The sequence below is a fragment of the Ursus americanus genome, chromosome 15, assembly GCF_024610735.1.
Source record: "Ursus americanus isolate L20-20 chromosome 15, mUrsAme1.1.p, whole genome shotgun sequence".
Classification (NCBI taxonomy): domain Eukaryota; kingdom Metazoa; phylum Chordata; class Mammalia; order Carnivora; family Ursidae; genus Ursus; species Ursus americanus.
In genome coordinates this window covers 35600591-35616579 of record NC_142141.1, presented here as the reverse complement: position 1 = coordinate 35616579, position 15989 = coordinate 35600591, and the positions used below count along the sequence as shown (strand labels likewise).

Sequence of the window (15989 nt, the reverse complement as noted above, 5' to 3'; positions counted from 1 at the left end):
GGCACATATTTTTAGAACACATTTTTAAAAAGTCAACCTCAAACAATTTAATTTTCCACCCAAATATGCTCCTCCTTGGCAAATGGCAGAACCATTAACCTCGTCTTTGAAGTTACAATCACTTCTGTTATTTTTCATCTTTGGTTAGGCATTCATCTAGTTTGAACAACATCCCAAACTTTCTCTGCATTGAAGTAATGGTACTGCAACACCAGGTCGATGTGTGGAGTGGGCAGAGTAAGCTCCTATTCCATCTCCTAATTCCAGAAATCCATGTGATATATTGTCTTTGGATAGAAGACAAATCACGTATTAAACCATTAAGAACAGATACTACACCTGATTTTAGCCAAAAGGCTGAGAAGTGACACACTGAAGTGGCTGTATAATTGTTACTACATCATCAAGAAACCTGACAGACAAATGTGAGTAGCCAGTGGATTTTCTAATCAAGATTAAGAGGGGTACACAGTCATATACAGACCATCACAAAGCAACACAACTTACAAAGAATTTGCACACAGACGTTACTCAAAGCTGGGCTGATGTCAAATTTTTGTAAAAATAATGTTTTACTTTCAATAACAAAATTCACTATTTAAAGGAATCCAATTATGACTGCTCTTATAAAATCTGATGTAAAAAACAGTTGTTTGTTTTTGATGTTTGCAAATCAGATAAAGAATATAGCAACAAGAATGTTTGCTCTAGTAAGAGAAAAACTAGTGAAAACATAATGCAATTTATATTATATCTAAAAATTGTACAAAGCCATGAAAACCTTTTTAAGTGGCATATAATAATGTGATTAAGGGAAACAAATTACACATGATGTATGTAAAAAGCTTCCTATTCACTGAAGAAAAAAATGTAACATCAACACAACTGAGATTCTAACTTGTAGCTTCTTGCTGTGTTTCTAACTCAAGTGAGAGAAATGGAATTCATGAAATCCTCAGGTCCTTTACAGGCCTCAAGAAATCAAACTAAAAAATGCTCAGCTCTGTCACAGAAGATCCTCACCAAACTGACTGCGGTGAATTGGGGGTGATGAGGAGTGTGGGGGTTGGGAGGAGCCAGGTTAGATTCTCCGCAGGACTGCAGAGAGCCAGTGTGGGAAACCGGGGCTCCTGGTTCATCCAAGTACCATACGAACAGTAAGCAGTTTAGCACATTATCGTTATTTGAATATTCAGGGAAAAATCAGATACTTACCTTCCAATAGATTATTAAATTTTTTCCATCAGAACTCCACTCTCTCCACGTGTCTGGTCCCTTTGAAGGAACTAGGAAAGAGATTTAAGAGTTAGCATTTGAAGATGTGTACTGTACATCAGTTGATAATATCAGTGACTGAGACTGTGGTGCTTGAGATTTTTTTCCTAGGCTTCTGGAATTCTCCATAGAAATGTGAAGCCCTTCAGTGGCTTCCCTTCAGAAATGAAACAATGAAAAAGCTGAGCTCTCAACGCCTGCAGAACAAGAGGCCCCTCAGAATGGATTAAAATTGCCCTTCAGGCCCTAAGGGACGCTCCACGCTGCTCCGCCTCACATCCTGCCTCCCCTTGCTCCAGTGGGCTCTGGCCGAGCACAGGCTTCCTGGTGCTCCTCAAACGTGTTGCAGACACCTGCCTCAGGCTTCCTGCACTTTCTGTGACCTCTCTCCCTGTGCACAGAAACTCTCCTCCTGGATTATCTCACGTCCTCCATATCTCAGCTCCATTGTTACTTTACTAGGGAGGTCTTTTCTAGCTACCTTATTTAGAATTGGAACTCCTCCTCCCCTGTCACCTTCTTTCCCTGGTCCCCTTTCTAGGCTTTATTTTTCTCTGTGGGATTACCCAACATACTATTTTTAAAAATTTCTTTCTAATCCTCTATCCTATAAACTCCATGGGCGGAGACTGTTTTATTCAGCGCTATCTCCCTGGTGACCCACAAGTGGGTGCTCAGAAAGGTTTTTTTTTTTTTTTTTTTTAAGATTTATTTATTTGAGAGAGAGTGAGCATGCACGCAAATGCGCTGGGGAAAAGGGAGAGAATTTTCAGGTAGACTCCCTGTTGAGCACGGAGCCCGACGTGGGGCTCAATCCCATGAGCCAAGACATCATGACCTGAGCTAAAACCAACAGTCAGCCGCTCAACCGACTGAGTCACGCAGGCGCCCCTCAGTAAGTATCTGGAAAGTGAATTAACGCTATCGTCTCAGTGAGATATAAATGACATATTTTCTCTTGGCAATAGCAGCTCATCAACTAAAGGCAAAAGCTCCTGCGGAAGCCAGTCTCCAAATGACCGATGATATTGGTCACATCTCCTGGTATGCCCGCCCGTGTGTGGTCCCCTCCCACACCATAACAGCATTGGCCTGTGTGACCAACAAGGTATGACAGATACGATGGTAGCTCCCTTCTGAGGTGAGGTCATAAAAGGCACTGTGGAGGCTGCCACGTTCTGCCTCTACTCACCAAGCCCAGGAGGAGCTAGCTGCCATGTTATGAGGACACTCTGCAGCACTATGGAGAGGCCTGCATGGTGAGGAACAGCCTCTGCGTGAGCCCCAGGCAAGCCTGCAGCCGCCATCCACATCCACACTGTGGCCTCATGAGAGACTGTAAGCCAGAGCCACTCAGCTAAGCTGCTTCCTAATTTCTGACCCACACTCATTGTGAGATAATAAATGTTTACTGTTTTAAGCCACTGAATTGTAGGGTAATTTGTCAGGTAGCAACAGATAACTAACACACTCCCTTTCTGGACTCGTGCACAGGATTCAGTTCTGATGATCCAAGTAGGTTTTTGACATGTATCACAAAGATGCTCTCATCTCTCGCAAAAATCTGGATTAACATCTATCATTTTTTGTTTTATTGTTCATTAAATTTTTCGTGGAAGTTTTTTAAAAAAGATTCATTTATTTGAGAAAGAGAGAGAGAGAGAATGTGCACATGAACTGGGGGAGGTGCAAAAGGAGAGGGAGAGAGAAAATCCTCAAGCAGACTCCCCGCTGAGTGTGGAGTCCAATGTGGGGCTCGATCCCAGGACCCCGAGATCATGACCTGAGCTGAAATCAAGAGTCAGATGCTTAACCAACTGAGCCACTCAGGCGCTCCTGAAAGAAGTTTTATATTCCTCATATTATCTAGTGCAAATAAAGCTTTTGTTATCTTTTGTTGAATGACTCCTGAAAATTATACCTATTTGTAAGTTTTTTGTTCTTGACTTTTAAAGCTGACATCTGATTATTCGAGGATAGAATCTCATTCCATCTTTGGAAATTATCATACTCAGAAAACCAGTTACCTACTTTTGTACCTATTTTGACCTCCATGTACTGCAGAAACTGAAGTTCAAGACCTCTGGCCCCATCCATTGCTCAGGCCTAGGTCACAAATAAAAATTCCAACAAATTCTCTTTATTGACAATTGTCTTCAGTAAAGTAATCTAAATAGGTTATTAAAATTCTAGGAAAGGAGGAAAAAGTGTCAGAGAAATCACCCAGAATCTCACCACAGTTTCGAGTTTGTTTCCTCTTCATCATTTTAGGACAGCTGCAAACAACCTGCAGACAGACCTAGTCTTTCCACACAACACAGGCCAAGCAGCTGTTCGTATTACCACAAACCTTAAAGAGCCACCATTTAAGATGTCTGGATATTTTACTAGGAGATATTATTACATAATTTCGCAATTCAAGCATTCTCCTTTTACTCACTTTAGTGACATTTTCTTTAAAAATAAGTTGTAAAATTTCAAGATCCACAGTAATAATCAGCTATGAATCATTTCATTAACTTACTGGCTTCTGTGGTTAAATATTTCTTTTCATTGCTCCATCTGCTCCATTTCCAGAAAGTTTCGGTAGAACAGCGAATCCGAAAAGTATATATAGTGTATGGATTTAACTTGTCCACAGCTACAAGATAACTTGAATTTTCTACTCCTTTGATTGTGACATTCCGCTATTAGAAAGCAAATCAATATGCGTATGTATATGTAATGTCACATAAGAATCCATCCATACACACACACACACACACACTTTTTTTGATAAGAAAGCCACCCAAATTTATAACATAAACTGACTAAATGTCCACATGAGTTTACCTTTGTAAAACTAAACACAGTTCATCCACCAAAATATTTTAATTTTTACATAAATATGAAATCTGTGAAATTATGCTCTGTAGTAACAATAAACAATATTTAGGTGTCATTTTAATTCAAATACTGGATCTAAGTAACAATGATCAATTAAATTATGCAGAGAGGATGACGGAGTCTTGTTCACTGGTCAATGGCTACTGGCAACACAACAAGCCTTAATACACTTTAGTAATCTAAGATGACCTTGAGGATTAAATACACTAGTCAACTATATTTGGAAGCTTCTTTGAGGCAGGCATCATCTTATGTATCTTTTTAATAGGGCACTGAGAACCTCTAGTATGGCGCTAAACATGTAGAATATTCAACAAATTCTTATTTAAATTATATAAAATTAAAATGAAACAATTTAAACAAATCTGAGGATCCGCATGCCTCAGGAAATCCTCTGAGCTACCAATTACAAATTACAAAGGAGTTTTTCGGGTTATATTCTGGCATTTTGACTGATTTTCTAGCAATCGTCTCAGTAAGTCTCCAAATGAATATTTTCATTACAAAATCTTTTATTTTGGACTTACCACAAATTACAAGATGGTGCAGAACAAAGTCAATCTAAGTATCTGAAATGTATTAAAAAGTCATGTTCTGACTTATAACATCCACATTCTGACTTAGAACTTGCTCTTACTGCTGCACTTGGCACTTTTAAAAATCACATTTCTCTGGTGCTTATCAGTCCATTAACTGATGCTAAAGGTTATGGCAAAAACTATTCATTCATTTACAAACATGCCATGTACTACAGTAGACCTGGAAACATTCTGAGTATAAAAGTCAAGCTCATGTTCTATAATACCCAGTATTATAACTGTTTTCAAGGGCTAAATATAATGCTGTCATTACATCGATATACAGAGTCTTAGTTCTTAGTAAATTTCTATAATAAATCATCTGAGAGCTTATGCATATCAATTTCCTTAATTCTTTCAAAAACTATTTTATCTAAAGTAACCTCAAAGGAAGTTTATAGAAAAATCTTACTCACCAATTCTTGGACTGAGTTAGTTTTGTTAATTTCAATTTGACATAAAAGTTTAATCTTTGCAAAGTTGCCTGGTAAATGCCAGGAAAGTGTAACAGCTGTTGAATTAATATCCTTCACTTTGACTGAAGTAGGAATATGAGGATAGACTGTAAATATAATTTGTAAAGATTATTTTAAAAAAGATACTACTATGACAAATGACAATTAAAAACAACAACAACAAAAAAACCAAGAAACAAGAGAGGTGTCATTAGTACTGATCAACAATACTCCACTCAGTACTCGTGGCATACACGAGCCTCACTTTTACTGCTGGTATCGTGCCAACAGTGTTTACAGACCAACCACTCTCAAGGTTCCTAGGCTGGCATCAGGAATACTAAAAGGTAGTTGGATCATAACCTCTATCTTTACAGAGCCCCTAATTTATTTGGAGTGACAAAGGAAAAAAAAAAGAGACACGATGAACAAGAGTATATATGCTAAGTTGGAAATGTGCAGTATTTCTAGTGGCTACAGGAATTGAGATACAAGTGTGGTAAGGAAAGTCTTAGAGTGAAGATGGGACTGAAGATGAGCTTTGAAGGAAGAATCTGACTAAAATTGGCAAAGCGGATGCAGAAGAAAGCTTCCGGTTGGGGTCCTGGCAAGAACACGGTACGACAGTGGAAGAAACTGCGCATGATGCGGTGATACCTCACAGGCCGACGTGAGTGGGAAGAAGGAATCGTGTGAAAGTAAGGTTGAAAGGCGGAGGGCGGACAAGTACACACAAACGCTAACCACTCAAGTACAAACTGTAGCTGTTCTGACCTTAGGAAAAACCAGGAAATAACAAAAATGATGAGAAGGAATAATTAACAGAAGTGTACTTATATTTACAAACGGGACAACAAGACCATCTGATAAGCACTTGCTAGTCCCTATTGCAATACACTTGGTTTAAGCCTTTCTCCATGGACTGCGAGTGTCTATGAAAAGGCCTCTACGTAGGCCAGTGCTCTGCGCTCTGTAGAGCCCGCTAGGAGCCGATGCAGTGGAATGCCCACAGGAATGAATGCTAAGAAGACCGACCATATTTTATTCCTATTTTGAGCTATATAATAGGGCTGGTAAAAATTCCAGAATCATCAGCAATAAAAAGGAACAAACCGTTTACTGATATACACAGCAACCTGGATGGATCTCAAGGACATTACCCTTAGTAAAAAGTATCAATCTCCAAAGGTTAGGTACTATATGATACCCTTTATACAACACTTCAAAATCCAGAGACGACGAACTGAGTAGATGTTGCCTGGGGACACGGATGCAGGAGCATGGGGGGCGGGGGGGGGGGAGTGGGAAGGTGTGGGAGGGGTTGGCTAGGTGGGCAGCAAGAGGAAGTCTCTTTGTGGAGCCTGAACAGTTCTGTTTCTTGACTATGTTGGTGGTTCTGTGAATCCACACACGGATCCAACAGCACAGAAGCCCATCCACGCACACGCATTCTACATGCGCACAGAAACTTGTGGAAACTGAGCAAGGCCAGCAGTCCAGTTCACTGGTCTAGTTTACAGTATGGTATCACTGTCGCCTGCCTCATTTGGAAACTGTACTGTAGTTAATGAGACATCACAAATGCGGAAAGCCGGGTGAGATGTCACAGGGTTTATTATTTTTGCAACCACTTGTGAGTCTATAATTATATTAAAATAAAAAGATTTAAAAAAATAAGTTTTTAAAAATTGGGCAAAAATGTTTTTCAATAATCAAAAACTATTAGAGAAAAGCCATCTAAAATTTCTATGCAAATGACTAATACAAATTTTTATCTGAATTCAATAAAATGGTGAAACTTGAAATTATACATTTTAAGGATTTTAAAATAAAACTTATAAAATTAACTATAAAAAATTATAAAAAGGAAGCCTTAGAAGCACTTTTCACTAATTTCAAAACATTTTACCACTCTAAAATTATTTTCAAGACACTAGTTTATGCAGCAGCTTACCTTTTTCAGTTATGTTAACTAAAATAGTTGATTCCGATCGACCCAGAGGATTGCGAGCATTCAAAGTAAAATTATATATTTCTTGATTTGGACGCATTTGAAAGAATAACTGATAGCTTTCATTTGTTGGTGCTTCAACTCTTTTAAATCTAACATATTTCCCTGAAAAACTATGAATTAAGAGAGCAATAAGAAATATTAAAATCATTTCAAAATGGCAAGAGCGATAAATACTTCAGGAAAAAAATGAATGGGTAAATTTCTAATAATCTTTTTTAAAACTTTATATTTCTAATTCTAGATATACTATGTACTTGATGAAGAAAATGTACATGATTCAGAAAATAGATGAAAATAATCGACCAGAAGCCTACTACCTAGCAACAGTCTCTATTCATATTTGAGGGTTCTTCTAGGGTTTTTTAAAGAAGCATACGAATCTAGTCTGTGTGCACGTCATTTGCAGTATCTATGGTATATCCAATTTTACACAGCATATTAGGTTTTATATTTTACTCATAACATAAATGAGATACCGCATTTCCCTATGTCATTTAATACCCTCCAATGTGCTCCTCGCTGTCTGACATCTTTCCTTGGTGACCTTTACCTTTCAAATAAAGTATAACTTGTATTGCGTGGGCCCACCAATGCGGTTGGTCTTCCTGGATTCCAAGTACAGACAATCTCTTTTAAATCATAGGTCTCACAATTCAGTTTTTGAGGAATATCAGGTGGATCTAATAGGAAAAAAAATGTCGTTACTTATGGGTTACATATATTTTCCCTGAAAACATGTTTTATAATGTTAACTATATTTTATACAATTTCCTTTAGAAATAACTTATTGTTTACATTTTACCTTTTGAACAATGCAGGAATTGCCATGCTTTCTGTAGCATGTGTTTCTTATTATGAGTTTTTCTTATTTTTCTTATGAGTTCATATTATGTTAGAAATGATGGATTAAAATATACTGCAGAATGACTACTAGCTTATTTGGAAACTTCCCGAAAACAACCTGAAGACATTTTTCCCCCTTAAATCCTACCAAATCTCTCAAAGCAAGCTGTATACAACAAATCAGAAAAATCTATAGGCTAAAAGTATTATTATGTGTCGTGTAAATACTGTGATTTGAAAAGAAGTACCAACTCAGATTAAAGGTCAGCACCAGCCATGCTGCAAGTCTGAGTTCTTAAATAAGTTACGATGACTATTATTTACAAAGTATCTCTTGGTAAAATTCTGCATCTTCCTATGTTCAAAGTGACTATTGCTCTTCTCTTTCTGTTCTTTATTGGAACATTCCCTCTGGTTTTGCAGGGGCAAAACTAGAAAAAAGAAAAATGTTTGTTTTTTTTGTGTGTACATGTGTCTTAGACCTTTAAAGTAATCATGGAAAATTCTGCAGTTGGACACTAATTATAGAAATTGGTATTTCTGTATTCATGTTTAATCAAGCACACATAGAAACTGGTATTCTCTGTCATATTTATCTTATCTACCAAATTATCTTTCACTAAGTTTTTAAAAAAACAATTATCTACTTGTTGCAAATTCTATAAAATAATTTTATTTTTTAAAAACTAAATCTAATCTTTAAAACAGTTCTTAGACTGTTTTAGAGACTTAAAAGGAGATAGAAAATTTCACATAGCTTCCCGAGGTAGAATAACGTCCGTCAATGATATTTTAGGTAATATTAAGAGGAGTCATGAGATTTTAAAGTCTAACAACTGCATAATCAGATAACACTGATATATTTGTTTTGAAAACTGTTTTTAATCTAAGGCTAAACTTTCAGTCATTTTATTAAAATGACATACCAAAATTTGGGGTATACTTAAAATGCTGATTGTTTTAGTATTTGGCAGATATGTTAAACTGAAATAGTTAAAATCCAAATAACTGGACTCTGAGAAACAAACTGAGGGCTTCAGAGGGGAGGGGGGTGGGGGAATGGGATAGGCTGGTGATGGGTAGTAAGGAGGGCACCTATTGCATGGTGCACTGGGTGTATATGGAACTAATGAATCATCGAGCTTTACATAAAAAACCAGGGATGTACTGTATGGTGACTAACATAATATAATAAAAAATATTATTTAAAAAAATCCAAATAACAGAAGCGAAATAGACATGGAAGCAAAGATGGAGAAAAAATATGAGAAGTCAATATTTGAAAGGTAATGTACTGACTGTTCTCAAAGAAATTAACTTACAAAGGAATTAGCTGAAGCTGGATAAAAACTAGGTATAAATCAATTGTATTACCAGCAAATAGAAAATGCAATTTAAAAAACGAAGCCATTTTTATGAAAATATTTTCAAATGAGAAGTATGAAACTTGACATGTGACAAATATTTACATGCTCTATGTCACAGTGTAGTATTTTAAAATTCTTAAGTATGACGAAAGATTAATACTTAGGTCAATTTTTATAATGCTGAGATGGCATTATCTATGAAAATAACTGAATGATTACTGAACGTACAGTGTTTATAAAAGATTTTGCTTATAACTAAATTAGCTCCCGCATAAACACTGACAAGTATTGGTAAATAACTGTTCTGTCTGCTGGATAATAAATGTATTTGCAATTACAATAATAAAATGAAGAGGAAAAAAAGCCACTTTTATTAGCACCAAACATCAAACTCTTAGGAATAAATTTACTAAAAGATATATAAGACCTTCTCTATCACTAAAATAAATCAAAGAAGACCTAACTAAATGAAGAGATATACATGTGCCTCGTTTGGATAACTCAGTATAGTGAGAATGAAAATTGTCCTAAAGTGGTCTCCTAAATTAATAAATCTAATGTAACTCAAATTAAAATCCTGGCAAGTTTTGATTGTGTCTTTTCAATATATGGTGGGTTAACAGGATATCCATAAGGGAAAGAAAATAATGAATCTTAATCCCTAACTCACACCACAAACTGCCCTTGCTAAGTTCCTAAAGAAATTCCTCTGAAGTGAAATTCTATTACTGCTTCTGAGTTGACAAATATTGAGTATTTCAACCCCCAAATGCTATAAATGAATGTTAAATTATGAATTAAATAGGCTTGTTCTACTATTATGATAGAAGAGTAGAACCCCACTGGAAATAATAAAAACCTGATGAACAGTCTCATCTTCTGAGTTTTAATTTTTGTCTTTCGTACTTTTAAGTGGATCTCTCACTTTCTGATATCACTTATCATAAAGTAGCCTCACTCCATGTACCACTGGTTCTTAACTTATACTCCATGATCATTTGTGAAGAATGTTGCAAGTCCTTCCCTAAAATTCCATTAGGAAAGAAATTTTCTAAAGTTTAAATTTGAACATAATCTCACTCTCACTTGAATTCCAAAATGCATTGCTGGGAAGACAAAAAGAGATTAAGGTTATAGCCATCAAACTGAGAAGTTCATCTAATTCTGGTTATTCCCTTGGGAATATATCAGCAATGCAACATAATTCATCCTAAGTTTCACTGGAAGGAAAAGAGAAGTGGAGAGCTGCTGGTCTAGAGCACAGCTGAGAATCAAAAAAAAAAAAAAAAAAAGGGTAAGAAAAATCACCACACGATCAAAAGAAAATCACAAACCCACTCACTACATTCCACACACTTTGATGAGACCCTTTAGACCGAACTCAGCCTCTGATTCCGAATGCCGGGAGGAAGGGAAGCAAGCGCTGCTGGAGACAAAGCCATCAGTGCGCCACATGACAGTTACCACGGGAGAGGGGACAGAAGCACTCGAAACACAGAATTCTCTGTGGACATTCGACACAAGCTACAGAAATAGGGCAGCCCGTCACACAACTTTTGGAAATGTGGAATTGTAGGACTGCAGGAATGACCGTGTTAAGGAAGAAGTCCCTGCACAGGAAGCATGTGTTACACACAGAACACAGTGAGAGAGGGCCCCTCCCGCGCCTGTCCTCCAGCTACCCTCTTCCTCTCAAATATATTACTTTAAAAGTTAGAGAAGCATATATGACACTATTGAAAGATTTTGTGTAAAATCATCAGTTTCTTTAATTGGGGGATGTTTTAAAAGGTATGTTTTAAATTTTAATTTTAATTTTAAAAGGTGTGTTTTAGGTGGGAAATTGACTTTGAGCAGACCCTTGAATAACACAGGGGTTAGGAGCACTACCTCGTATGCAGTCAAAAATCGACATACAGGGACACCTGGTTAACTTAGTCAGAAGAGCATGCAACACTGATCTCAGGGTCATGAGTTTGAGTCCCACTTTGGGTGTAGTGATTACTAAAACAAATAAACTTAAAAAAAAAAAAAAAACCCTCTACATATAGCTTTTGACTCCCCCAAACTTAACTATTAGTAGTTTATTGTTGACTGGAAGACTTACCTATAACATAGACAATTGATTAACACATATTTTGTATGTAATATGTATTATATTCTTACAATAAAGCTACAGAAAATGTTAAGAACAACCTAAGAGAAAATGCAATTACAGTATTGTACTCTAGTTACTGAAAAAAATCCATGTAGTGGCTTAGTCAGTTAAGCGTCTGACTCTTCGTTTCGGCTGAGGTCATGATCTCATGGGTGGTAAGATCAAGCTCCGTGTCAGGCTCCACGCTCAGCAGGAAGTCTGCTTGAAGATTCGCTCCCTCTGCTCCTCCCGCCCCACCTCTTGCGCACACATTCTCTCTAAAATAAATAAATCTTTAAAAAAAAATCCGTGCAGGCCCATGCAATTCAAACTTCTTTTGTTCAAGGGTCAACAGTATATGAAACAATTCCTAAACAATGTAGAATTAAAAATATATACAAACTACCCTTGACTCAACAAACTGTTAACTAAGAATTTAAAACTAAGCAGCTGGATGTTTCAAATCTTTTTACAAAAACTACAAGTTATATAAACACAAATATATAGAAAATGAGCTTAGGACTCATCTTAAAACAAACAAAAATTCTGGTGTCTTCATTAAAAAAAAAAAAAAAAGAACTGTTCCCTGTCCCTGGAAACAGCATAAAGAGGATCAAAACAGATCAATAGGAACTCTTTAATATTATATACTTACATCCTGCAAAAATAACTGTCCCAAATATGTTATCTTCTGTTGTGAAAACCACATTTGTTCCACTACTTGCAGAAACAGAGATATTATGGATCTTGATTGCCACATTTTCCCCATCAAGATGGATAAGGGGACAATTTGTTTGGCCAATCTGTGCTGATAACACTTTTTCTTGAGTCACACAACAAAATGTTATATCTGAACCTACTAGTATTACTTTGTCTTGAGGAAAAACCTTAGTCTGAGAATCAGGTGACCCTAGAGAGAACAAAAGGAATTACAAATACTTTAGAAGTCTTTTACCATAAGATAGCCCAGTGTATATAAAACATACTATAAAGAGTTTTGTAATAATGGTGGCCCAAAAGAGCTTTCAAAGGAGCAAGACATATACAAGAAATAAATAAAAACCACGTATGTTTTATCTACTTATGGCCAATAATGGGGGAACAGAGGGGATTGCAGGCCAATGCCCAAGGTCACAGGTTAATGTCTAAGAAGTCTGCAGGTTCAAACTAAATGGGTTTATATCCACATGTGAAAATTTCACAACAAGAATAAGTCACTCATTAAATAATTCCATTCCTTTGAAATGATTTCTACGTATTTAGGGCAGTCTTCCTACTTTCCATCAGCCTGAATATATGTTTAAGTATTCCACATCCTAAACAGCACTTTTTCTTTAACCCCAACTCTCTGCAGGTTAAAGCCACACCTTTGCTTTTATTTTCCTAAATGTCCGATCTTTTTAATTATCTCTAGTTTCCTTTCTATCTACTTATTACTCTTTAATCTACCACATACTGGCTTCTACCCCGACCATTCTACTAAAGTGGCTCACTGGTATATTTGCTCAGTCCAATGACCACTGCTCAATAACCCTTGCCTTTGACATCCGCAGCACCACGTATGCTGCCTCAGCTCTAGCTTCTCAAAACTCCCTCTCTTGGGTTCTGCACCACTCTACTCTCCTGGGCTACTCTTAACTCTCTGGCTACTGTCCTCCACTTGGCTGGCTCCTTTTCTTCCATCCTACCCTTAGACATACAAGCCTGTAAGACATGTGTCTCTGGTCCCCATTTCTCTTTCTCTGAGTATGTTAACCTCTAGATGTAAACAACTGCACATCACATACATGTTGATGACTCTCCAATGTGTCTCTCCAGCTCCTAGTAATCACTCGGATGCCAGACTTGTATCTCTGACTGCCTGAGACAGTGCTACCCAGACGCTTCATTAAGTACCTCAAGGTCAACATATTAAAAATGAATTTATCTTTCCCACCTAAGTCATTCATATATTTTCTGTCTCAGTGGAGGGCATCACCAGCTACTCAGCTGCCCAAACTAATAGTCACCTTTGGCTTTATTTCTCACTTACCAAATGAATAGTCACTAATTTTAATTCTGTCTCTTCAGTGTTTTCACACCTTTTCCCCCTTTTCATTTCCAGACCTAAGTGCCCTACTTTAGCCTTCACTGTCTTTGCTAAACTGCAACAAGATCCTCATTACTTATCTATGTGCTTCCACTCTTCCTTCCTCTGATCCATTTTTCCACGTGGTCATTACAGTGGATAATCTACAATGATAACCAGCCTTTGGAAGGACTTCATTTGACCACCAACAATTTTCCAGGCCTCTCTCACACTGGCAACATTCTACCTGCATACAAGTTTCATTCAATAGACGGGTGATTTGGGGTATACTTACAGATCCCCATGTTCTCTGAAATAACTCTGCAACTCATAGAGATCTGCTCTGTGGGCAAGAAACTAGGAGCCTTTTTTTTTTTTTTTTTTTTTTTACTATAGACTTGATCTCAATAATATCTATGTAAAATTTTTAAAAATGTTCTTCATCACCTACCACAGTGATTTTCAAACCTGGATGATTATCTAATCACTTCAGAAGATCTTTAAAAATACAGATTCCTGAATCCTATCTCAGAGTTTTTGAATCAAAATTTTCTGGGACAGAGACTTGTAAGATCCCCAGGTGACCTTCATGAAGCCAAATGGCATCTGGAGAACTGAAAGCTTAAACTAGACCTTACCCTTAAGACTAATCTAATTCATTTGAGACAAAATCTTTTTAAATGTAGGCTTACAAGAAACGTTCTTCAGTGGGCTCCAGTCACTCCACTCTTTGCGACCAGAGAAATGAGGATCGTCAACATAGCATCTAATTCCCACAGAATGAGTGGCGCACTCCAAGGGCATGTCTGAGGTCCAACTCCAGTGATGAACTGCGTCTTTCCCATTCATAGTTGTGTTGTGGGTCAGCTAAAAAACAAACACAAACACAAAATAAGATTGCTGAGTAGTGATATGTTCTGCTTCCCTTCTGATTTAAAAAACACAACAGACTGTATACAGTCACCACTAAGTTAAAGGTCTGCCTTTTTGTATAACCATCTCCGTTTTCTATAAGGCATAAGAGGAGAGTTACAGGAACAATAATCGTGATTCATTTATGTTTACTTCTTTTTTTTTTTTAAATTCCAGTGCAGTTAACATACAGTGTAATACAGTCATTCAACAATTCCACACATTACCCGGTGCTCATCACAACCAGTGCACCTGTTTACTTCTTCATCGTTAGGCTCCACTGCATGATTATACATGACATCAATATCCCAAAACATCCAATACAGTTCACAGAGAAATGTACCATTGCCAAAAATGGTCTCCATTTTTCATCGAGAAAAAACTGGTACTTCCAAGAGTTAGAGGCAGTGAGGAGGAGCATCCCAACAAAGTAACTGTTTCAGATTAGACTTTTTTATGTTACATGTTTAAAATTTTATTTTTAAATATGCAGCTTACAGTAAGATAAAATATTAATCTCAACTGTAAAAAATGGGAAGGATTTTGATCAAATATCGAGGACCTACTAAAATAAACCTTGGGGCCTCCAGTTAAAGACAACAGATTAAATAACTATATTCCCCCCTCTTACCTTCTGAAATGTCTCTAAAGCAAAAGTACACAGATGATTTTTTTTTTAAAGGCACAGATGCACAAAGGCAAAAAACAGAAGAAACAAGACCAATGAAATTCTAAATACTGGAGAGCTGACGGACAACAGTAATGGACTCAGAAGATCTGAGAAAGCTGAATCTTAAGCCTCCGATGGAAAAGGCAGAAACAACCTGATTTCTATCATGGAAATGCCAAAGGGCTCCAGAAGGGGCTGTACCAGGCTCCCCTGGAAATCCACGGTGAAGGTGAGGTGCAGAAGACTGCTTCAAAGTTGTCTGAAGAGATGTTAGGTACCCATATATCCCGCCCACATTCTGTGCTACCAAAAGACTACCCTTCTTCATTTTGGCAGAATGGAGATTTATGATCTGGAAAAGTAAGACAGAACACCTCTGGAATGAAGAACCTCAGAAAGAGCAGAAAATGGGGAATACTGTACCAAATACAAGGGATTGCTAACCTATGCACTATGAAGGCTGGGGTGCTCCTGCCTTTTCCTCCTACTCAGCCCCCAGGATAACTGATGGCAGAGTCGCTACTTACCAGGTAGGGATCTAAATCAACTTTTCTGGGGCATATGAACAGGTCAAGATCAAAATCTAAAAAAACAATATTAAGATTTTGCCAACTAGATAGCCCAACCTAATCACTTATAATGAAGTCCCAGGCAAAAGTCCCTGGACGGCAAACAAAAGTTCCAATCAGATTTTTTAAAAAATTTTAAGAGCCACTCACATATGAGCAGCAACCAGGATGACCAGAAACTGGAGAAAAAGTTCTAATATGAGAGTCAAAGATCA

General features: G+C 37.2%; 1 protein-coding gene and 1 non-coding gene across 4 annotated transcripts in view; both read right to left on the bottom strand.

The window, feature by feature from the left end:
• The window catches only part of LIFR (LIF receptor subunit alpha), a 74481-nt gene that overhangs the window by 20210 nt on the left and 38282 nt on the right, over positions 1–15989 (bottom strand). For all 3 annotated transcript variants that reach the window (XM_045787300.2, XM_045787301.2, XM_045787302.2), the window contains exons 6-12: positions 14316–14490; positions 12211–12465; positions 7759–7888; positions 7149–7318; positions 5156–5301; positions 3800–3962; positions 1216–1286 (exon numbers count right to left, since the gene is read on the bottom strand). In XM_045787300.2, coding sequence (XP_045643256.1) covers positions 1216–1286; positions 3800–3962; positions 5156–5301; positions 7149–7318; positions 7759–7888; positions 12211–12465; positions 14316–14490 — 1110 coding nt within the window. The remainder of the gene's footprint in view (positions 1–1215; positions 1287–3799; positions 3963–5155; positions 5302–7148; positions 7319–7758; positions 7889–12210; positions 12466–14315; positions 14491–15989) is intronic.
• Positions 180–369, bottom strand: LOC123785589 (U2 spliceosomal RNA). The gene has a single exon (XR_006777684.2). It is a non-coding gene; the product is annotated as a U2 spliceosomal RNA (small nuclear RNA).